General features: G+C 41.6%; 1 protein-coding gene across 4 annotated transcripts in view; it reads right to left on the minus strand.

The window, feature by feature from the left end:
• Window positions 1-23,316, minus strand: part of septin5a (septin 5a) — a 131,825-nt gene that overhangs the window by 12,208 nt on the left and 96,301 nt on the right. For 3 of the 4 annotated variants that reach the window (XM_088000174.1, XM_043716050.2, XM_043716052.2), the window contains 3 exons: window positions 12,649-12,745; window positions 6,683-6,769; window positions 4,328-4,451 (listed from right to left, as the gene is read on the minus strand). In XM_088000174.1, coding sequence (XP_087856300.1) covers window positions 4,328-4,451; window positions 6,683-6,769; window positions 12,649-12,745 — 308 coding nt within the window. Of the gene's footprint in view, window positions 1-4,327; window positions 4,452-6,682; window positions 6,770-12,648; window positions 12,746-21,250; window positions 21,589-23,316 lie in introns of those variants that run through there. The other variant, XM_043716051.2, reaches the window with a different exon arrangement.

The raw sequence follows: 23,316 nt of genomic DNA on the forward strand, positions 1-23,316 counted from the left end.
ATCCAAAGCATATGAAACATTATTGCATCAGGATCCCCCTCATCCGTACAGGAGTCAAACCTTCTTTAAAAGAACTACTGTATATAAGTTTCTGCCTCGTACATTAATGAAATTTCCTGTCTATTTACATCTCAAGTTCTACAGTCTACAGAACCAACCCAGGTACTCTGTGTTTCTGTTGATGTTACAGCAACCCGACAATGGTCGGGATTTTCTGTCTGAGTTCAGAGCCTGGATGTTGGCATCAAGCGAAGGTGCTGACCCCACATCCTGTCAGGAGCAGTGATCTAACTGAGCTATTGTAGAATTTGCCAACCAGTATCTTGAGGGTGTACTCAGAAAACTATAAGGGCAGCTGGTGAGCTCTGAAAACTGGAGGCATATTAGGAGCACTGAAGGAGCTGCAACCTCACAGTGCAGCTAAGTGAGAGCAAGAAAATTCTGAGGCTTTTCGCTCAGCACTGTTTAAAAATTTAAATTTAAATTTAAAATCTGCCACAGCTGCATGACCACTATTATAGAAAGAAAAAGTGTGAGTTGCTGGAATTAACCTGCCCTAAATATATCCAGTCTTTACTTCAAACTAGTACAATGGCAAGCATGATATGGTAGGTAATTATGTCAATAGAAAGAAACAAAATATATATTTATGCACTGTGTGTTTCATCTGACGGTCTTAGAAAAGGGAGTTCAGCTCCACTGTGAACAATTGACATTGACTGTACAGTTTATAGTCAACACAGGAACCGTTAAGTCTGCTTTTTTGATATTTTGGGCTTTATTCTTTGTTCAGTCATTTGCTCAGTCGTTTGCTTGGGGAATTTACAGCTTTTAATTTTTGTTCACAAGTGCCTATTTTAGTTGCACAATATTAACATGACTCTTTCTGGAATGCGTGTTAGCATCACATTGTATAAGTTGAAAACTATTGAAAATAATGAACCAAGAGGAGCCATAAATTCACTGGAGTTGCCCGAGAAGAATGAACACAAATTCATGACATCTAGTTCGACAAGTGATATAGTTCAGCTCTCCCTGAACACACATCTTGAACAGCTACTCCTGTTCCTTTTTATATAAGCAGACGCTCAATACTATTTATAGCACAGACGCTGAGGTTACAATTTTTTTTTGCAGGGCAAGAATTACATAAACATAACAAGTTGTGCACAGAGTTTTATCATTCACATTCTATGTGGAAATTTCAGAGACAGAATGCTGATATATAGTAGTAGACACGTCTTGCATAAATCCTGATATAAATACCAAGTGTGGTTTATGCACTGCCAATGCATATTACTACACTCACCATGCTCCAGTAAGGTTGCAGTTATTCTCAATTATTAAGACTAATAATTGCTAAAACACCCATTTCTAGAGAAAGGAACTGCAGTAAGTTATAAAGTCTCTCAAACGATGTGTGCAAGCCATGACTGCTTCGAAACTAAAATTCATCTAAACGCTTTGGTTCTATAACATTAAAGATCCATACCAAAGAAAACATTATCAGTTTTAGTTTTGAAAATGACAACTGGCATCAAATCAGCAACCTTCTGTGCGATAGAGTTACAGGTTTTCATTACCTTTTTTGAAAATAAATGTTACCTCATATCAGCCCAGAATATGCATCTCTAGCCTCTTCGTGCTGAGCTCATTCACCAGACGGAATGCTTTCTCCTTTCCTACCTCAATTCAAATTTCTTCAATTAGGTCACCTCTTAATCTTTTTATATTCAAGGAGGACATACTATAAGTATAGTCTATGCGTTCAGTTCTCAGACTTTAACTTATAATTTAAACCATGGTATTTATAGAGATGTACTGCATGGAAACAGACCCTTCGGTCCAACCCGTCCATGCCGACCAGATATTCCAAACACAATCTCATCCCACCTGCCAGCACCCAGCCCATATTCTTCCAAACACTTCCTATTCATATACCCATCCAAATGCCTCTTAAATGTTGCAATTGTACCAGCCTCCACCACATCCTCTGGCAGCTCATTCCATACATGTACCACCCTCTCTGTGTGAAAAATTATATCTTTCTCATCTCACCTTAAACCTATGCCATCTAGTTCTGGACTCCCCCACCACAGGGAAAATACTTTGCCTATTTACCCTATCCATGCCCCTCATAATTTTGTAAACCTCTATAAGGTCACCCCTCAGCCTCTAACGCTCCAGGGAAAACAGCCCCAGCCTGTTCAGCCTCTCCCTATAGCTCAAATCCTCCAACCCTAGCAACATCCTTGTAAATCTTTTCTGAACCCTTTCAAGTTTTACAACATCTTTCCGATAGGAAGGAGACCAGAATTGTACGCAATATTCCAACAGTGGCCTAACCAATGTTCTGTACAGCCACAACATGACCTCCCAACTCCTGTACTCAATACTCTGACCAAACGCCTTCTTCACTATCCTATCTACCTGCGACTCCACTTTCAAGGAGGTATGAACCTGCACTCCAAGGTCTCTTTGTTCAGCAACACTCCCTAGGACCTTAACATTAAGTGTATAAGTCCTGCTAAGATTTGCTTTCCCAAAATGCAGCACCTCGCGTTTATCTGAATTAAACTCCATCTGCCACTTCTCAGCCCATTGGCCAATCTGGTCAAGATCCTGTTGGTATTAGCACAATGCATCTGCAATGCATTCTCGTGAAGAATATAAAGTCCTGAGGTTGCAGTGCCCAAAGATGAACACAATAAATGGAATCTAATCCCAGCACTGCACAGCTGTATCATAACTTCAACACTTACATTTTCATCCTTCTTGAGATAAAGGCCAAAATTCTAATAACCTTTTCGGTTTTTTCGTACCTGTCTAGGAGCTTGTACTTGGATCACAAAATCTATACATCCGAGTGCTTTTTAATTTAGACAATGGGACTAGATTAATTTAGGATATTTGGGCAGCATGGATGAGTTGGACCAATGGGTCTGTTTCCATGCTGCACATCTCTATAACATTATGACTCAAAAAAAACTATCTTAATAAAGTTCCCAAGTGGACAATGCCACATCTTCCTACACTTCCTACATCTTCCAACCACCACAGAGTAGTGGCTGTAACAAGATCAGCTAGGTGGACATCATAGAACATGAGTTCCCTGATTAGGACTGTTAATTGGTCCAATCAGGGAGTCCTAGCTGACAGATAAGAACAGGAATGTAGCCCAATGGTATGTAGGGGCAGACCAAGAGCCGGAAGGTGGGTAGGCCATCTTCAGCACTGTCGCCCCAGGCTGGTACAGGGGTGGGTTGTCCTAGAGGTGGCAGGAAGGTGTTAAGGGCGGTTAGGGATGCCGGACGGTGGGTAAGCCATCCTGACCGCTGTCATCCTGGGGGTAGTTGGGGAAGCAGGACAGGCTGTCCTAGAGGTGGTCGGAAGGTTATCAGGGCAGACCAAACACTGGAAGGGGCATTGGGCGGACTGAGAGCTGGAAGGTGCTTAGGGGCGGGCTGCCTTAGAGTGGCCGGAAGGTGGAAGGTAAGGGGGGGAGGGAGTGGGGTCTTGCTGGGTTCCTGGGGGTCTGTATTTTACGCACTGTTTTTTATGTAATTGGATTGTCTTGTATGTACAAATGTTATTGTTACAGTTTTGTAATGAATGAAACTGGGATTTGAGGTTCCTCATTTCCCTGAAAACTGGTTGAATGGTAGGGTTTGGGACCTGGCTTTGCTGCTTCTCTCCCTCATAAAATTGCTGTTTCTCTGTATACAGCTTTTAATGTTAATTGTTTTGTAAACTGCGAATTGTTTAATAAAATAAAAAAAAAGAACAGGAATATCAGACATCCTTTTCACTCTGAGAGCTGGCTCTGAGGAAGTTGGATCAATATCAAGGACTCTCTCTGGGTAAATGTGATTTGGTGATGGGATACCAGTCTCTGTGGAGTTACTTCACACAGTTTGTACTCTCACTGAATCTATCTATTGTCATAATTCAGAAAGCCAGGAAGCAAAGGATGGAACTGGCAGCAAGCTTTAAATATGTTTTAAAAGTAGTGAATCACTGTAGTACACATTACAAATATTTATGTCCTTATCCAACAATCATGGTTCAGAGAGTTGCTTTTTATAGGGGCACAACTGAACCCTCAGTTAATGTCCATTATCAAGACACAGTTAAATACAATTAATATTGACGGCCATTTACAACGTGCTGCTTTCATCTGCACCATTTACTCTCTCACCTTACAATGTTTTGTGATCTTAATTTATTAGCTAACACTCACATTTCCATTGAAACCAAATCAACACTTGATGGAATTAGCTGTCCGTGTCCCCATGACAGCCGAATGCTCAGTTTCATTTGTACACACCTTTGTATGTTGTTCACTGCATCCCCAAATCCAGGTGTGTCAACTATCGTCAATTTTAGTTTGACACCTTTCTCTTCAATGTCCACTGTGTGTTTTATAATCTCCACTGTTTGGTTGATCCTCTCTGTAAGAAGTTGGAGAAAACATGAGTCAAAATCTCCTGCAAACCCAATCAGCATTTAATGCTCTGCACACTCTTAAGTGTGATAGCTATGTTTCCTATCTTAATTAACAAAGATGATGAATTAATCTGATCTCACAAGATCTTTAACCCATGAAGTAAAAGCTGTTTTTTCACTAGAGTTGGCATCCTGTATTAGGTCAAAGACCGGTGTTGATAAATGGATGTTTGTGAATATCTCCATAAATGGTGGATAGACAACAGAAAAACATTGCTAACAAAGGAGACAGATTAGGTACTTTTAATTCTGGTCGGCAACATTTTATCAAACTGGAAGATGACAGAGGTGAGCAGTTATTAAGGAAATAATTTAGTGAGGAATGTTGGGGAGAAAGGAAAAGATGCAGAAGAATGCAATGGAATGGAGGCATGACAAAGTGACAGAAATGATGATGTGGTGCAAGGCAACTGAGCCAGTGAAGAAAAAAAAGGAAGGAAACAAAGAATGAATCCAGAAGAGGAGTAAAATAATTTACAGCATAGCAAACATCATTAAACACAGCCAAGATTTCTGTGGTTCTCAATATAGAAGAAGTAGGTCCTTGTTGCAATGCCATTCATCCCTGACATCATCGCTTACAATGAACTGTTATCATAACATTTTTCTTTCACTACAGATTTTGTCTGGTCTTGAATTGAATCCCTACAGAGTGGAAACAGGCCATTTGGCCCATTGAGTCCACACAGACCCTCCAACGAGTATCACACCCCCTTCCGTGTCCCTATATTTCCCAAGGCTCATCCACCTTACCTATACATCATGGAAACTAGGGGCAATTTAGCATGGGCAATCCACCCAACCTGCACATCTTTGTACTGTGAGAGGAAACCAGAGTAAACCAATGCAGATATGGGGAAAATGGGCAAACTCCATACAGTTACCAAAGTATGGAATCGAACCAATGTCCCTGGTGTAGTGCAGCAGCAGTGCTTACCACTGAGCCACTGTACTACTCAAGGTCTGCTAAACGCTTATTTTAGAGTTCCAGTATCCACAGTATTTTGCATTGTTGGTGTAGGCGGTGTCATTTTCATCGAATATACAGCACTGAAACAGGCCGTTCAGCCCAACCATTCCACGCTTGTGTTTTGTCTCCACACAAACCTCTTTTCAGCCTTCTTCATCTTACTTGTGACAATAAAAATGGGATGAGATGTTTCAGTTGTGAGGGTAGTTCATAACACTTGGGGCTATGTCCCTCAAGAAATGAAGGTAAAAGGGTAATGGGGTAGAGGTGTTCAGAGTCAAAGGGGCCTAAGTGAATCAGATAGGAAGACACTGTTCCTATTGGCAGAAAAATCAAGGATCAGTGATCAATGACTTAAGGTACGGCAAAACGAGAAATAAAAAATTTGCTTTTATACAGGGAGTGGTTAGAATCAGGAATGCACTGCCAGAGAGTGTAGGGGAAGCAGACTCAATTGCAGTGAAAGAGAACAGATATCATTTTCCCAGAAAAAAGTTAGGGAAAAGACTAAAAACTGGGACTAGCTGAGAACCTTGTACATACAGCCGACATTGAAACAAAAGGCTGAATAGTCTTACTCTGGGGTGTGACCGTTTTATGATCTAATCAGCAGAAGCTACTATTACCTCCTTCCTCGTGTGCCATTTAGACAGAACCTGGATAAACAGTGATGATATCCAGCTCAACTACAGCTTGTGGCAACAAGTTTCACAGTTTCACTGCTCTCTGGATGATGATATTTCTTCTGAATTTCATTGTTGAGTTCGTGGTGACTATTCTGTGGTGACCTTTGGTTAAAAGGTGATGCACTGGCCTCCCATCTAATAATAATAGGAACCACCTTAGAGGTCTGGGTCAGGTTTCCAGTGTAGTCTCCAAAAGCAAAAACTGGTCTGGATTAAAACTCTTTATGAGCGGATGTGGTGTAAAAGATTAGTGAAAACGAAGCGGATACTCATCAAATGGGTGGCTATTGCTCCCCTAACCAAGCCATACCCCATTAAGGATAGTATTAATAACAGGCAATAAAGATGTGCAAGGTGGAAGCTCCCACAACATCACATCCTCCTTTGAGGTTAAAGATGAGGTTTTCAAATGGAAAGTTGAAGCATTTCACTATTAGTCCAAAGTGTCAACACTTATCACCTCCCTCCTCGCCACTACAATCTTGATTTTAGCATCATATTAAAAGATCTTAGATCTTACCTTCAGCATTGAGAAGTTTTCTGTCTTTGTACAGATCTGTCAGGAAGAGGCTCTTGACCAAAGTGGACTTTCCCAGCCCGGACTCTCCTGTGGAGAGAGCAGTCATGAATTTCCAATGCACGTCAAGCTGCAACTAATTTCTCCAAATACACTTCATAAGCAGAAAAATGGTTAATTCCACTCAAACCGGTTTGCCTATGTGCCACTCAGATTTGCTATTAAACCATGACCTTTGTAGCAAACCTGCCTAGAACATTTTGTTTTGTTACATGGCAAACAAAAAGGAATGCACTCAAATATGACATGAGTTGTATCTTAAGAAGAATGAGAAGAGGCTGATTCTGTTGGGCCAATTGGGGTTGCATCCAGGTTTCCGTAGGAAAAGCCCCCAGCAGGAATTAAATGTCCTTCAGGCACCTAGGTAGCCACTGTCTTTTAATTGAGGTTCCTAGTGGTACACTTCACTGCCTGCATGTACTGACCAGAGATCCAATATCACCATAGAGTACAGGTCACACTTGAGTGAGGGTAGGATGGGATTGCAGGGTGTGGAACACAACAAGGATGTGAGCAGGTAGGGGAGTCATGGTCAGATGCAAGAGCAAGGGGCTGATTTTCAATCTGTGCTTACTTGATGGAACTCCTGCTAGAGGAGTGGGCCCTGAAAGCCAAGCCTCAAACTGCTGTATCATTCTTTGTCCCTGATCCCCAACCTACACTTTCAGTTTGGGGTTCCTTGGTGATTGTGGACCTCCGCTTCATTCAGCAGCTGCCATCACACGGGTGACAATGACGGGCTACGGCCCGCTGGACAGCAATGCCACAGTCCTCAATCCTAGGGGTTGCCCAATACTCATAGAGTCATAGAGACGTGGAGCATGGAAACAGACCCTTCAGTCCAACATGTCCATGCTGAACAGATATCCAAAATTAATCTATTCCCATTTGTCAGCATTTGGCCCATATACTTCTTAACCCTTCCTATGCATATATCCATCCAGATGCCTTTTAAATGCTGTAATTTTACCAGCCTCCATCATTTCCTCTGGCAGTTTATTCCACACACGCACCACTTTCTGCATGAAAATGTTGCCCCTTAGGTCCCTTTTATATCTTTCCCCTCTCACCTTAAACCTATACCCTCTAGTTTTGGACTCCCCCACCCCAGGAACAATACCTTGGCTATTCCCTCTATCCATGCCCTTAATGATTTTATAAATCTCTAAAAGATCACCCCTCAGCCTCCGATGCTCCAGGAAAAATAGCCACAGACTATTCAGTCTCTCCCTATAGCTCAAACCTTCCAACCAGCAACTTCCTTGTAAATCTTTTCTGCACCCTACCAAGTTTACTAACATCTTTCCTATAGCAACTTTCAAAGGCATTTAACTTCTTTGGGTCTCTCTCATAGGATTCAAGGTAGTTCCCCACCAGCTCAATAGCCACCAGATGAGACCCTTGTCAGGCTGATTAAATCTCATTCTATTTCGTTATCCTTACAGCACAGATGTTTAAAAAAAAGTTTAACATAGAGCGTACAAAATTGTGAAGCATTTGATACAGCAAATGAAAAAAATAATTCCAGTAGTACAAAGACCCAAAACTAGAGAACACAGATTTCAGGTAATGTACACATATTAATAGAAATGAGATGAAGACAAGAAACTATAGACAGTGAATTATCGTGATCTGGAACAATTTTCCTTAAAGTATGATCTAAAGTAGACTTAATAGTACCTTGCAAAAGGGAACTGGATAAATATGTGAAAAAAAACTGTGGTGAACTGAAAAGCAAGGTAAAGTGATTCCAGTTATTGAGTTGGTCTTTCAGAGAGCTGGCACTGGCTTCATTATCATTTAAATGTTTCATTTCAGATTAATAGCTGAAATCAATGTTATTTAGATTATAAAAAAGAATGAATTTTAAACAAGTAGCTGTAATTAAACAGTTCCAGAGGCTTTGTTTTCATACAAAATTGATTGATTTAGCAATTCAAATTAAACAAACAGCAACAGGTTGCAGTCCATACAAGATTTACAGAGCTCACCTTTCTCCATGAACTTCCAGACCTTGTACAAAGAATGTTGTATAAAAAAACTCTCTTCATGTTGAAACACACAGAAATGTTTGAAAGATAGCAACTCAATAACATTCAACAACCACCAGTAGTACTACTCAGTAAAACTCAGGCTGAAATTGGATTTGGGAGAATGAAGTCAATGGAATTTAAATTCTGGCAAGCCATAAAACCAGCAACAATTGGAGGGCCAACTGTTTGGTCTTCACACCTGTGATGATACTATGACTTTAAGAAATGTACTTTGTCCTGTTTCTTTTTGAAGAGAGGTTTTAAAGCTGAGTTGCCAAACTGTCTATTGAAAGCCCAGAAAGTGAACAGCTTGACAGACATTGTTTTTTTTTAAAGTTGGAACAATAGAAGCAGCCTGAATGGGTGGGGCAAGCTTCAACAGCTCCAGGATTTTTAATTTTAGTTTCTCAGTCACAAGTGGTTTCATCTGACGAAGGAGCAGTGCTCTGAAACCTTGTGATTGCAAACAAACCTGTTGGACTACAACTTGGTGTCATGTGACGTCTGCCTTTGTCCAGCCCAGTCCAACAACAGTACCTCCACATCATGAGTCTCATGAGAGGTTTGATTCAGGGTCTGGCCCTGATATCATATGAAAAGTGTGACGGCAGGACAGCAGCAGATCTCACGTGGATAAGACAGAGAAAGAGTACTCAGGCTGCCTTTTGGAATATTCTACTGATCTAATAAATATAAAGCAACGGACTGGGAGAAGCCCATAAAGGGATCCATTATTCTTTTACTTTCAGATATTAACAAGCCATTGGTTTATTTTAAGAACTTTCTGTTTCCAAATACCACCAAATTTGTGAGAAATGATGACATAGAATAGTAATACTTTCAAAAGCTCCTAACCTTGTTCTCCTATTCTTATCCTTCTGACATGTTTAGCAACATCAGCTATGATCCTTTTCCAAACCCCACACCAACCTTCTTCCTGAATACCCTGATCATGTTGGGAAATGATCTAATGGTATTCTTTTTTTGCTTTGTTTTAACCTGTGCCTTATCAACCGACACTCTTGATAAACTGCCAAAGATTATATACCTCAAATAGTGTCATAGACATGTACAGCACGGAAACAGACCCTTCAGTCCAATTCGTCCATGCCAAACAGATATCCTAAATTAATCTAGTCCTATTTGCCAGCATTTGGTCTGTATCCCTCTAAATCCTTCCTATTTGTATACCCATCTAGAGGCCTTTTAAGAGTTGTAATTATACCAGCCCCTGGCAGCTCATTCCATATACGTACCACCCTTTGAGTAAAAAGGTTGCTCCTTAGGTCTCTTTTATATTTTTCCCCTCCACTTTAAACCTATGCCCTCTAGTTTTGAATTCCCCTATCTTGGGAAAAAGACCTCGACTATTCACCCTATCCATTCCCCTCGTGATTTTATAAACTTTTATAAACGTCTGTACCCTTCAACAACAATGTTCAAGTATTTATACTGTAAATAAAGCATAACAGTGATGTGTATACCCCCTGCATAAAGTTCTACTATTTATTGTATGTGCTTACATTGAATTTAGGAGGTGTGTTGATTTATTTGAGGAATATAGATGTCTTGAAGCTTTGTTTGGTCAGGTTTCACTGCAGCAATATGTATGACTTGATTATCCAGAATATTTGATCAACTGGCAGATCCCTGGTCCCATAACTGCTGGTTAATAAAAATGTTTGCTGTGGAAATTTGCCCAAGTGGCAGCACCGGGTGGCTTTTTACTACGGAAGGCTTCTAAGCATCATTTAAACACATGAGAGAGGGATTTGTCAGTGCTTCCCTCACCCCAACGTTGGAACTTCAATGGATATACAATGACTGTCTTCACAAAAGAAAAATCAAACCTGCATTTATTAAGCACTTTTTATGACTTTAGAATGCCTCAAAGCATAACCAGTCCAGGAATTTTACAGTTACTATTGTAAAGCATCAAAAACAGGCATTCAATATACACAGCAAGATCCCAAAAAATTAAATATGATAAATAATCAACCCATCTGTTTTAGTATTGCTGATTGGGAAATAAATGTTGATCAGGGCGTCAACTTCAACTCATAGAATCATGGAATCCCTACCGTGTGGAAACAGGCCCTTTAGCCCAACAAATCCATACCAACTCTCCAAAGAGTAACCCACCCAGACCCATTCCCCTACTCTAATATAGTATATTTATCCCTGACTAACGTCCCAAACCTACACATCCCTGAACACTATGGGCAATTTAGCATAGCCAATTCACCAACCGGCACATCTTTGGACTGTGTGAGGAAACTGGAGCACCTGGAAAAAACACACACAGACATGGGAAGAATGCGCAAACTCCACACAGATAGTCGCCTGAGGCTGGAATCAAATCCGAGTCCCTGGTGCTTTGAGGCAGAAGTGTTAACCACTGAGCCACTGTGCCACCCTTAACACTCCTGCCCTTCTTATTTTGTGGTAACCAGAGCTTTATACCTTTCTGAAAGATGGACCGTCTGACAGTGCAACACTCCCGCAGTATGGCAGGTTGTTTTCACATTGAGAAAAGCTCTGAGGGTATCTGTCATTATGTACTTGCCACCAATATCATGGGATGACAACCCAGAGCAGAAAGCCAAACTGTTTCCACTCCCTAACCCTGCGGTGCTAAAAACCTCAAAAGCAAAACACTGCTGTTGCTGGTGATCTGAAATGAAAAGAGAAAATGTTGAGGAAACTCAGCAGGCCTGACAACGTAGTAAAGAAGAGTCATATCAGACTAACTTTGTTTTTCTCTCTCTACTGCCAGATGTGCTGAATTTCCACAGCATTTTCTCTTTTTAGTGCCAAAAAATCCTACTTGTTGCATTACTCCTGCAAATATCCCAACTGAGGTCAATTAGTTCAGCATAGGCTAAGTTCTGAAACCAGGAAGTTTTATGGATCTATAAATCAAGATCTTGCCTGTTGTTTACTAACTGAGCTGTTACTGAACCACAGAGGACATGGGCGGGGAGTATTTCATTCGGTTAATCAAATTCCAGATAATCAAATGCCAGATAACACAGTTTAGCCAATCAATGGGACCTTGCAATCTTGCTGGATAATCCAATATTCAGATAATCGAATGCTGGATAATCAAGTTTCCTCTGTATAGATCCTTTAAATGCCCTCTCCTTTACAATTGATGGACCACGACAGAAATGTGTATAGTCTAAAGGATGCACCTGAGCAATTAACAAAGGTTATTTCTACAGAACGACCTAAAGTTGCTCTCACTAGAAAAAAGTAAGCAGTTGGTCCATGTGAACACATCACCTCCATGTTCCCTTCCAAGGCACACAGCATCCGAACATACGTTCTCATTTATTCATCACTGGGCCAAAACTATGGAACTCCCTATGGAAGAGAAGGTTTTGCATACTTTTCCATTTAGAGTGCAGTCGTTCAAGAAGAAAGAGCGCCACCACTTTCCCACAGGCATCTGAGAATTGCAAATAGATGCCTGGTTTGCAAATGATGCCTATATCCCAAGATTAAATTTAAAAAGACAATTTTTTAAAAATTCCCATTCAGATCATGTGAATTACATTCCTAATATTAAATTCCAGCAATCTTTCAGTATAAATGGAGGCAAAAGCAACTGTTTCTAAGGAGCATGTCTGAAGTATTTCAAAAAACAGACCACAGCATCACCAATTTTCCACTAATTTCATATCATGCTTGTTGTTTGGGGCCTATACAAATGTTATGACATTTTTTTTGCCATTTCTTTACTCTTTGTATCCAGGACTGAGTCAAACTAACGTGTTGGTCAAACCTTTAACATGAACTGATGTCACCATATTGAATTTTTATTGTTATTTCCTTCTACCAGTTTACATAAGTGAGAGCAAGGAGCATTCTTACCTGCTACCATTAACGTAAAGTCAAAGCCTTTTTTTACTGATTTACGATGGACCTGGTTGGGTAGTGTAGCAAATCCCACGTATTCCTTTTCCACATCCTGAAATGAAAAAAACCTTTAGACATTGGAAAACCTCAAAGAGCTGATACCCAACTGAGGAAGCTCCAGATTGCCTCACAACTCACTGAGGGTTAACTATAGTTTGCACCATATTCTGCTTGTTCAAGTGACACAAAAGAAATTGCTGCATACTTAAGTGTTGTTGGCCACAAGCAATGTGACAATAATGTGGAAAGAGGAGCACCTTCCTGCTGACAATACCCTGCACTGATATGTCAGATGTCAGAGTGAAATCTGGCTTGAAAAAAACCAACATTTCTTTCAAACCATGGAGGTCAGTTACTGAACACACTCACAAGAGTCTGCCAGTATACTTTTAACATAAAGAATAAATTTATTAGAAAAGAAAAACATGAACCATGCTACCTTAGGCAAAAAGGGTGAAAAGAAGGAAGGATGCAAAGACTTCAGAGAGGATGTATAAAAGAATGATTCTAGCGTTTTCAGTTATGAAGGTAGACTGGAGAAGCTGGGCTTGTATTGCCTAGAGTTGAGATGGCAAAGAGGAGTTTGATGGATATGTTCAAAATGAGTAGGTTAGAGGCAGGTAGGACAAAATGCATTGCTTTGGCAGAAATGTCGAGAAACCAACTTGAGGTGTTTGGCTAAAGAAACGGGAGGAAAAGGCATTTTCATGTTTATGATCTGGAATATAGTACCTGAGCATGTGGTCAAGACAGATTCAATTGTGGCTTTCAAAAGAGAGTTGGATAAACACCTGAAGAATGAAATATTTGTTGGACTGTCGAAAAAATTCAGGATCAGCAGAGTTGCTTGAGCAGAGAGAAGGCATGGACATGATAGGCTGCAGGACAGATGGAAGCCATTTTGAAATAAAGTGCAGGCTTACACACCTACAAAGTGCTCAAGTGAAAACAAACTTAATCAAGTACAGTCTTGATACAAAGTGAAGGTGCTAACTCCAATGATAAGTACCAAAGCACAACAACCAGGAGAAACAACGAGGCAGGGAAAGCTAACCAGATCCATCCAACTACAAAACAAGTACAATGCATACAATTCTCAGAAAAATAATAACCACAAAACTCACTTCCTACCACCAGTCCCTTGGTTATTGTGATAGTGAAAAAAACATTTTGTGCACAGACAGAGAACAAGACAATTCCTTATCAGGTTCCAGAAAAGTTCCGTAGCATTTCGTATTCCATGAATTACATTAAGACAATGACAATGGTTATGTAGGCCAATGGGACATCTATTTTGCAGCCAGTCAACTCCCACAAGCAGCAACGAGATGAAAGGTGGTCAGTCTGCTTTATAGTGATGTTGTTTAAGGCAAGAGTGGTCAGAAGTAGTTAGAATTCTGTGAACTCTCATTTACCAACTGCCATTATCAATATTTGCCTGAAACATCCAAATCAGCAGATAGGACTTCAATTTAGAACCATCAGTAATGCCACAATTTGTTCCACACTGAAGTCTTGATAAGGCATCACGGGGAGATCGGAGCATTATTCAAACATCAAACCAGCTAATGCTCAATATATAAGATGTGGAGTGAGTCTCTCTTCGACAAGGCTTTGGGTTTTGACATGAACTGCATTTACTTGATGGGGACCAGGGCAAACTTGGGACTCTACAATAATATAGTTGCACCAAGTCCAAGCTCACCATGGTTCCTGAATCAAAACCAATTGTCTTGAGTGGATTCTTATGCAAAGACATCCATGCATTGATAATAATTGATTACTGATAATTTACTTAATTTTTTTATTACTTACTGAAAGCAAGCTTTTTCAGAATGCTGCATGTGTAGATATGACACCAGATTAAGTAAATAATTAGTTGCATTATTTAGTAGACTGTAGTGGTCCCAAACAAACCTTGGTATGCAAGCTAACACAAGGGAAACACACTTCTTGATGCACAGAGATCCTTACCATTTGAACTGACAAGTCAGAGAATCTTAGTTCCAGGCATGTTGAGCCAGTTACAATTAAGCGTAGTGCAAACTCCTCAGAAAAACTCCCCATAACTGCTTTACTTGATTCCAGAACTAACTATCATGAACAAATGAACAAGTTGGGGCTGTTTTCTCAAGAAAAGTAAAGACTAAGAGGTGTCCTGGTAGCTAGTATTGTCTCATGCGCTTTACAGGCGGATCATACTATACAAGTGTGTCAGGGTAACAGAGCAGAATGCAGGATATAATGTTATAGCTGCTGAGAAGGTGCAGATCAACGTTAACATTAAAGAAGTCCATTCAAAAGTCTGATAACAGCAGGGAAGCAGTTGTTCTTGAATCTATTCAGACGTGTTTATATCTTCTTTCCGACGGAAGAGGGTGGAAGAGAGCATAACTGGAGTGGGAGGGGTCATTGTTCATGTTGGTTGCTTTCCCGATATATCAGGAAGAAAGGATGGAGTCAATGGATGGAAGGCTGATTTGCGTGATGGACTGGGCTGCATTCATGACTCTCTGTAATTTCTTGCGGTTTGGGAAGGACAGTTGCCATACCATCCAGATATAATGCTTTCTATGGTGCATCTATCAAAATTTGTAAGAGTCTTTATGGACATGCCAAATTTCCTTAGCCTCCATGCATACCTTTTCATCTCATGGAGTATTTCGGATGAATGGCAGAAGCTGCCATTAAGGAATGCTTAAATAGCACAGAGAGGAGGAAGAAATATTGAATGCTTTGCTGGATAGGAATAACTGATTTGAGAAGTCCCATTTATAGCATAAACACTGGAATTAGCCAGTTAAATTGAATTACATTGTCCTGCACTGTATATCTTATGTAAAGCAAATTGATATAATTCTGCTTCTCGGATGTTACTGTGAGCAAATGATGGTTATACTTATCGATATTCAAAGAAAAGTCATGTTTTTACAGTAATTTGTTGCACGAGTCTTAACTGAGAAGTGATTAAAAGATGATAAGATGCAGTATAAATGCAAGACTTACCATTAATTCTTTCACTGTCTCGTTCTTGGTTTGTTAAAATAAAGTACACCTGTCCTGAAATGTATTGAAGCTGAATCTTTTAAACCATTTTTTGCTGAGAGATGCAAAATGTTATTTACCCAAGCTCTTCCCAGTGGGACACAGGGAAACAAAAACAGCTCTTCCGAGTAGTCCTGTTTATATGGGCAACCCTGTTCTGATCATAGCCAAGGTAACTGGAGATGCTATCATGGATTCAAGGAGGCTCCTTGGTTTATCATGTGTGGCCTGGAGTTTGTAGGAGTTATCTGATCACTTCCACTCCCTTGCTCTTTTCCCAATACTCTATGAATTTCCCATTTTTAAACATGCATTCAATTCCCTTTTCAAAGTTATCATGGAATCTCCTTCCACCACTCATGCAGACACAGCTTTTAAAATCCGAACAACTTACTTCCAAAAATATTAACTGTGGAAAACTCCTCTACAATTAGTTCTGGTGATCCAAACCAGTTCTGAATTTCATGTTTGTCATTTTAGCCACACACTTCAGATGAGTGAGAAGTTTCAAGTAACCCAGTCACGATTTGCACCCAAGTATCTCTGACCCAGTGTCCATCCATATTCTGGAAGAATATACCCCAAGTTTCCTTTCAGTTTCATTTGGATGCATTCTGCTCCACCCTTCTACAAAACATGACAAACGAAACTTGCATTCGTATAATGCCTTATAAAGTAAAATGTCTCTGTGTTGTCAAATAAGGCCATGTTGAGGCAGCTGATCAGATGATTGATGAGAGACTTAGAATCATAGAGCCATAGAGTCATATGGCATGGAAACAGACCCTTCAATCCAACTAGGCCATGCAAACTATGTTCCCAAACTAAGCTTGTCCCACATGCCTGCATTTCGCCAATATCCCTCCCGACCTTTCCTATTCATGTACTTATCCAAATGTCTTTTAAATGTTGTAAGTATACCTGCATCCACCACTGCCTCTGGCAGTTCATTCCACACATGAACAAAGTTGCCCCCATGTCCTTTATTAAAACTTTCTCCTCTCATTTTAAAAATATGCCTCCTAGTTTTTATAAACCTCTATAAGGTCGCCCCTCAACTTCCTATGTAGCAGTGAAAAAAGTCCCAGCTTAATTTTATAATATCCATTCCTAGCAACATCCTGGTAAATCTTTTATGAACTCTCTCCAATTTAATAATATCATTGTTATATCAGTAAGATGCACGAAGTGTCTAAAAGGAAGCCAGAGGGAGAAGAAATGAAAAGGTTTAGGGAGGGAATTAAAGAGCTTAGGACAAGGCCAGCAATGGTGGAGTGAAGAAGGTTGAGGGCGTACAGGAGCACAGAACATCAGTAGCAACTTCAACATCCTACATTATTATAATCAAGCTGCCAACCTGTCAATTCTTGAAGCGTTGTCACTTTCCAGAAAACGGCATGTGTCCAGAAACATAAAAAGAATGATACAACTTTCAAAGGTTGCTGCAAAAGGACCTCATGCAAATATACCATAACATTATTCTTATGTCTGTAACATGCACAGACAAAAAAGAAAGTGCTATGTCAGGCAATAGCGACAGTACTCAGTAGGATCTGCAATTGCTCAGCTGTATGTCATGGATACAGCAGAACAAACACTAGAGGGAGAGAGGTAGGAGGGGATGGTGTAGAGATTTTTTTTCCCCTATATTCATGCACAGGATGAGGGCATCACTGGCAAGGCAGCATTTACTGCCCATCCCTAATTGCCCAGAGAGTCAGTTATGAGTCACATGTAGGCCAGACCAGGTAAGGATGGCAGTTTCCTACCCTATATGGTAGTGAACTAGACAGGCTGTTAGACTCTTAACTCCAGATACTTACTGAATTCAAGTTCAACCTCTGCCATGGTGGGATTTGAACCCAGGTCCCTGGAATGTTATCTGGGTCTCTGGATTAATAGTCAATCGATAATTCCATCACCTCCCCATGTGAGATACAAACACAAACAACAGCACTGTCCTCAATCAGTGGCCCAAATCTTCCAATACAGTTGGAATCCCTCACTCAGATCAGACATGAAGTTCTATAGATAGTTATTTAGTCATAGAGTCACACAGCATGGAAACAGATCCTTCAAACCAACTCGACTGTGCCAACCAGTTTCCTAAATTAAACTAGTCCCACTTGGCTGTGTTTGGCCCATATCCCTCTAAACCTTTTCTATCCATGTACCTGTCCAAATGCTTTTTAAATGTTGTAATTATAATCACTTCTACCTCTTCCTCTGGCAGCTCGTTTCATACAGGCACCAGCCTCTGTGAGAGAAAGTTGCCCCTCAGGTCCATTTTAAATCTTTCCCCTCTCACCTTAACCTATGCCCTCTGGTTTTTGACGCCCCTACCCTTTGCTGTTCATCTTGTCTGTGCCTCTCATGACTTTATAAACCTCTATGAGGTCACCCCTCATCCTCCGACCCTCCAGGGAAAAGAGTCTCAGCCTACCCAGCCTCTCCTTAGAGCTCAAACCTCAGTAACATCCTCGTAAATCTTACCAAATTTTTTGGGCCTCTCTTCTTATGTAGCACTTTTACAGTGCAGCAGTCCTCACAGAGACTTGCATGGAGGATCTTTATAGAAACCATGCCCCACCTTGTACAGCAGTAACTGTGGTATTCCTTCATAAGCAGTTCAAGGACCAAAATCTCTTTGAGAAGATGCAGACAAAAAGTAGGTGCAAGGTAAGCAGATGAGGGAGTAGACTGACAGTGGGGGTGAGGAGGCAAGACAGTAGGTGAGTGATTGAGCAGGTTAGGCTGCATATGGGTGCCAACTGGATAATCATTTTAGGACAGGAGTGCAGTCTGCTGATAGAGAAGGAACAGGGGTCAGGCAAACGATCAGGTGTGGGGAGCTAGTGATGTTGGATCGGGGAAATCATGAAATCTAGGGGTTAATGAGGTGGTTGGAGGCTCGTGGGTCATCGGGAGAAAGAGAGATAGTCGGGGTTATAGGTTAGGGGGGTGTTGAAGATTACATCAGATTAGTTGGACTGGCAGTCGGGGTTTAATCAGATGGTGTGGGATAAATTGTGTCTGATCAGTTTAGGGGATAGCTGCATCACGCAGGGGTTTGTTAGGGTGACAGCATAGTCAAGGGTTTGGCTCAGGTCAGGTTGAAACAAGTAGTCAGATGGTAGTTGGAGGCTTGACTGGTCAGGTCAAGTCAGGGATGGAGGAGTAATAGTTGGGTTGAGTTGGGTGGATGTTGTGAGTTGGTTGAGTTGGGGTGGAGGTTGTTGGGATGTCTGTGGTGGTAGCCAGGGGTTTGGACCAGAAAATGGATGCTTCGTCAGCATGAGTCAGAGAACAATGCCAGGTCAGGACAGGGAGGTGGAGTTGGGCGGTTAGAATAGAATAGCCTTTATTGTTACATATACTCAATGAGTATAGTGAAAAATTAATACATCACCAATTACAGCGCCGTTAGTTACAAGATGTTAAACAATACAAAAAAGAGGTAATTGGAGAAGGGTGGGGGCATCAGATGAATTATTTCGGTTGGGGGAGGTGTCAGGGATGTAGTCAGTAAGGTTTATGTGGGTGGGCAGAGGGAAATCCAGGTCCAAGTGAGGTCTCAGGATTGGGAGAAGGAAGATGGTTTTGTAATTAACCAGTAATTACAAGTGTCTTTTTTATCACCTAATATTTTTTGAGCAACTAATCAGGTGAATAATTTAGAAAACGTAAATCTCCAACTCTAACTCAGATTTTAGATTGTTTCCTTGGTGAGTGGTTCCAGGGTAATTGGCAATTGGAAGTTTAAACTTCCTGGGTAATTCCTGTTTAGTCACTGAGTCAGGACCTGGGCAGTATTCCAATTTACACCCAGTCACTGATTAAACAGAAAGCAGAAGCTCTGGGCCTGTGTTTCATTATTCTTTCCCAGGATGAGGATGTCATTTGCTAGGCCAGCATATATTGCCACTCCTTAATTGCCCTTGAGAAGGTAGTGGTGAGCTACCTTCTAGAACTGCCATAGCCTGTATGGTATAAAATGGAATGACCCATTTTGTTGTCAGGAAGGGAATTCCAAGATATTGACACACTGACAGTGATTAACAACAATTTATTTCTGATTGAGGATAATGAGTGCCTTGTTGCAGGGGTGATATATTCAGACATCAGCTACACTTGTACTCTATGTGGTAGAGCTTGCAGATTTGGAAGGTGCTGTTGAATGAGCCTTAGTGAGTTATTGCAGTGCATCTTGTCGATGATATGCACTGTATGTTTGTAGTGGAGGCAATGAATGTTGAACGTAAGGACAGGGTTCCAATGGAATGGGCTGCTCTGTCCTGGATACTGTCAGATTTCTTGTGCGTTGTTGGAGCTGCTCTCATCCAGGTAAGTGGGGAGTACTCCATCACATTCCTGGCTTGTGCCTTGTAGATGGTGGACAGGCTTTGAGGAATCAGAAGGTTAGTTACTTGCCACAGGATTGCTTTCCTCTGACCAGTGCTTATAGCCACAGTATTTATATGGCTGGTCCAGATCAGTTTCTGTTCGTGGAATCTGCATTGAGGAAATTAGGTTCATAGAGTCATGGAGGTGTACAGCACAGAAACAATCTCTTTGATCCAACTTGTCCTTCTATGTTTAGGAGGAAGTGAGGACTGCAGATGCTGGAGAGTCAGAATCAAAAAGTGCCATGTTGGAAATGCACAGCTTGTCAGGCAGTACGCCTGGCCTGCTGTGTTTTTCCAGCACCATACTTTTCAACTCTTGTCTGCATTTGGCCCATATCCCTCTAAACCTTTTCTATCCATGTACCTGTCCAAATGTCTTTCAAATGTTGTAATTGTACTTTCCCTCTATCACTTCCTCTGGCAGCTCATTCCATGGATGTACCACTCCCTGCATGAAAAAGTTGCCCTTTAAGTCCCTTTTAAACCTTTCCCCTCTTGTTTTGGATTCTCCCACCCTGGAAAAATGACCTTGTCTATTTACCCTATTTTATAAACCTCTATAAGATCACTCCTCAGCCTCCGATGCTCCAGGGAAAAACAGCCCCACCTATTCAGTCTCTCCCTATAGCTCGAATCCTCCAACTCCAGCATCATCCTTGTAAGTCTTTTCTGCACCCTTTCAAGTTTAATTTTTTTTCCCCTGTAGCAGGGAGACCAGGATTGAACGCAGTATTCCAAAAGTGGCCTCCCATTTCATCACAGCACAACGTCTTTGATATAGGGCATCAGCATCTTTATCTGCTTTCATTTGGACCAGAAAGATTGGTGTAAGGCCAGATTTGTCGGCCAACTGAAACCTCTGAAAAGGACAAACAAACAAACAAGGAACAAGAGTCGACCACTCGGCCCTTCCAACCTGCTCCAGCATTCAATAAGATCGCAGCTGAGCTGATTTTAACCTCAACTCTACCTTCCTGGAGTCCCCCAATCATCTCCAATTCCAAAACTCTCACGACCCTCAGAGAAAAGGTCATCTGATCGTCTCTCCCAGTTGTCTCTTTGCCAGTCGCCCTTCAATCAGAGGTTGGTTTGTTTTCTTTCCTTACCTTCAGGCGTGTCCGCCGGCGCTGCTCCGATGCATTCCTGGGAGAGAGCAGCTTTTCCACCAGACGTTCCTGGATGATGATGGCATCCATTGTCAGAGAGAGAGAGAGAAACACCCTCTTCAATTCTGCGGAACTCCTGTGAAACCGCAGCTATAGGGGCTGCTGAGTACAGACTGCACTGGGGAACCAAACCCTGGAATTTCCTGCTTCCTGCGCGGGGGGGGAGCGGAGGGGTTTCAGCCACTCACGCTCATCCAAAACAGATTCCCCTTCAGTCCCCCAGTTTTCCAAACAGCACTGTGACAGCATGAGATATTTTTGTTAACTACTTGACCGTCGGCCTGCTTTACTCTGCACTATGAAACTCCACCCCATAATCAAAACTCCTATTAATTCCAGGAAGTGGCTTTGACAGGGTAATCGTTCCAACTGAACAGTGTCAGCTTCGGAAAATACCCACCCACTCACGTTTCTCCCGTTTACAGTTAGTCACTGAGCAGCCCTTTCCACAGCAGGAAGATTAACCCTTTCATCTATCTCCGCCTTCGGATGCAGGGACTCAGCCCCATCTGCCACTTCTCAAGCCGCTGGTTAACCTTGCTGTAAAAAGTGCATTAACCCTTTCGTTTTTAATTATTATTTATTCACATATGGACCTTGAATGTCTGTCTGGGCCAGCATTTATTGCCCGTCTCTAGCTGCCCTTGAAGAGGTGGTGGTTCTTGAATCACTGTACTGTGTTGCCTTTGCCCTTCTAGCTGGAAGTGGTGGTGGGTTTGGAAGGATCCTGTTTTAGGACCTGTGGTGAATTTCTGCATTGCATCTTGTAGATGGTACACACTGCTGTTACTGAGCATTAGTTGTGGAGGGTGTGGATGCAGTGACAATCAAGCAGGCTGCTTTGTCCTGGATGGTGTCAAGCTTCTTGAGTGTTGTTGGAGCTGCATCCATCCTGGCAAGTGAGGAGTATTCCATCACACTACCGACTTGTACCTTGTAGCGAGTGAACAGGCTTTAGGGAGTTGGGAGTTGAGTTACTCACTACAGTATTCCTAGCCTCTGACCTGCTCTTGCAGCCACTGTTTATTTGACAAGTCCAGTTGAGTTTCTGTTAAATGGTAGTCCCCAGGATATTGATAGTGGGGGATTCAGTGATGATAACACCATTGAATGTTAAGGTGGTTAGATGGTCATTGCCCACCATTTGTGTGGCACAAATGTTGCTTGCCACTTGTCAGCCCATGTCTGCAAATTGTCCAGATCTTGTTGCATTTGAACGTGCATCTGAAGAGTTGCGAATGGCACTGAACATTGTGCAATTATCAGTGAACGTTACTACTTCTGATCCTATGATAGAGGACAGGTCACTGATGAAGCAGCTGCAGATGGTTGAACCTAGGACTGTACCCTGAGGGACTCTTGCAGAGATTCCTGGAAAGGAGATGACTGACCTCCAACAATCACAACTGTCTTTGTGTGCCAGGTATGATTCTTACCAGCAGAAGGTTTTCCTCCTCATTCACATTGATTCCAGTTTCTGTAGGGCTCCTGATGGCACACTCAGTCAAATGCAGCCTTGATGTCGGAATATTGTCAGTGCCCATAGTCTTTGCCGTATCCATTGCTTCCAATCATTTCTTGATATCATGTGGAGTGAATCAAATTGGTTGAAGACTGATTTCTGTGATGCTAGGGACCATTGGAGGAGACCAAGATGGATAATCCATTCAGCGCTTGTGGTTGAAGATTGCTACAGATGTTTCAGCCTTATCTTTTGCACTGACATCCTGGGCTCTTCTATCATTGAGTATGGGGATACTTGAGGAGCCTCCTCCTGCAGTGAGTTGTTTAATTGTCCAGCACCATTCACAACTGGATCTGGCAGGACTGCTGTGTTCATATCTAATCCGTTGATTGTGGGATCGCTTAGCTCTATCTGTCACTTGCTGCTCATGCTAATTGGCATTCAAGTAGTCCTGTTTAGTAGCTTCACAAGGTTGACCGCTCATTTTTAGGTACACCTGGTGCTACTCCTAACATGCCCTGCTGAACTGTCAATAGTACCA

Source organism: Chiloscyllium plagiosum, unplaced genomic scaffold, assembly GCF_037043375.1.
Source record: "Chiloscyllium plagiosum isolate Xiang-an unplaced genomic scaffold, Cpla_swu_hap1 HiC_scaffold_24, whole genome shotgun sequence".
NCBI classification, from domain to species: Eukaryota; Metazoa; Chordata; class Chondrichthyes; order Orectolobiformes; family Hemiscylliidae; genus Chiloscyllium; species Chiloscyllium plagiosum.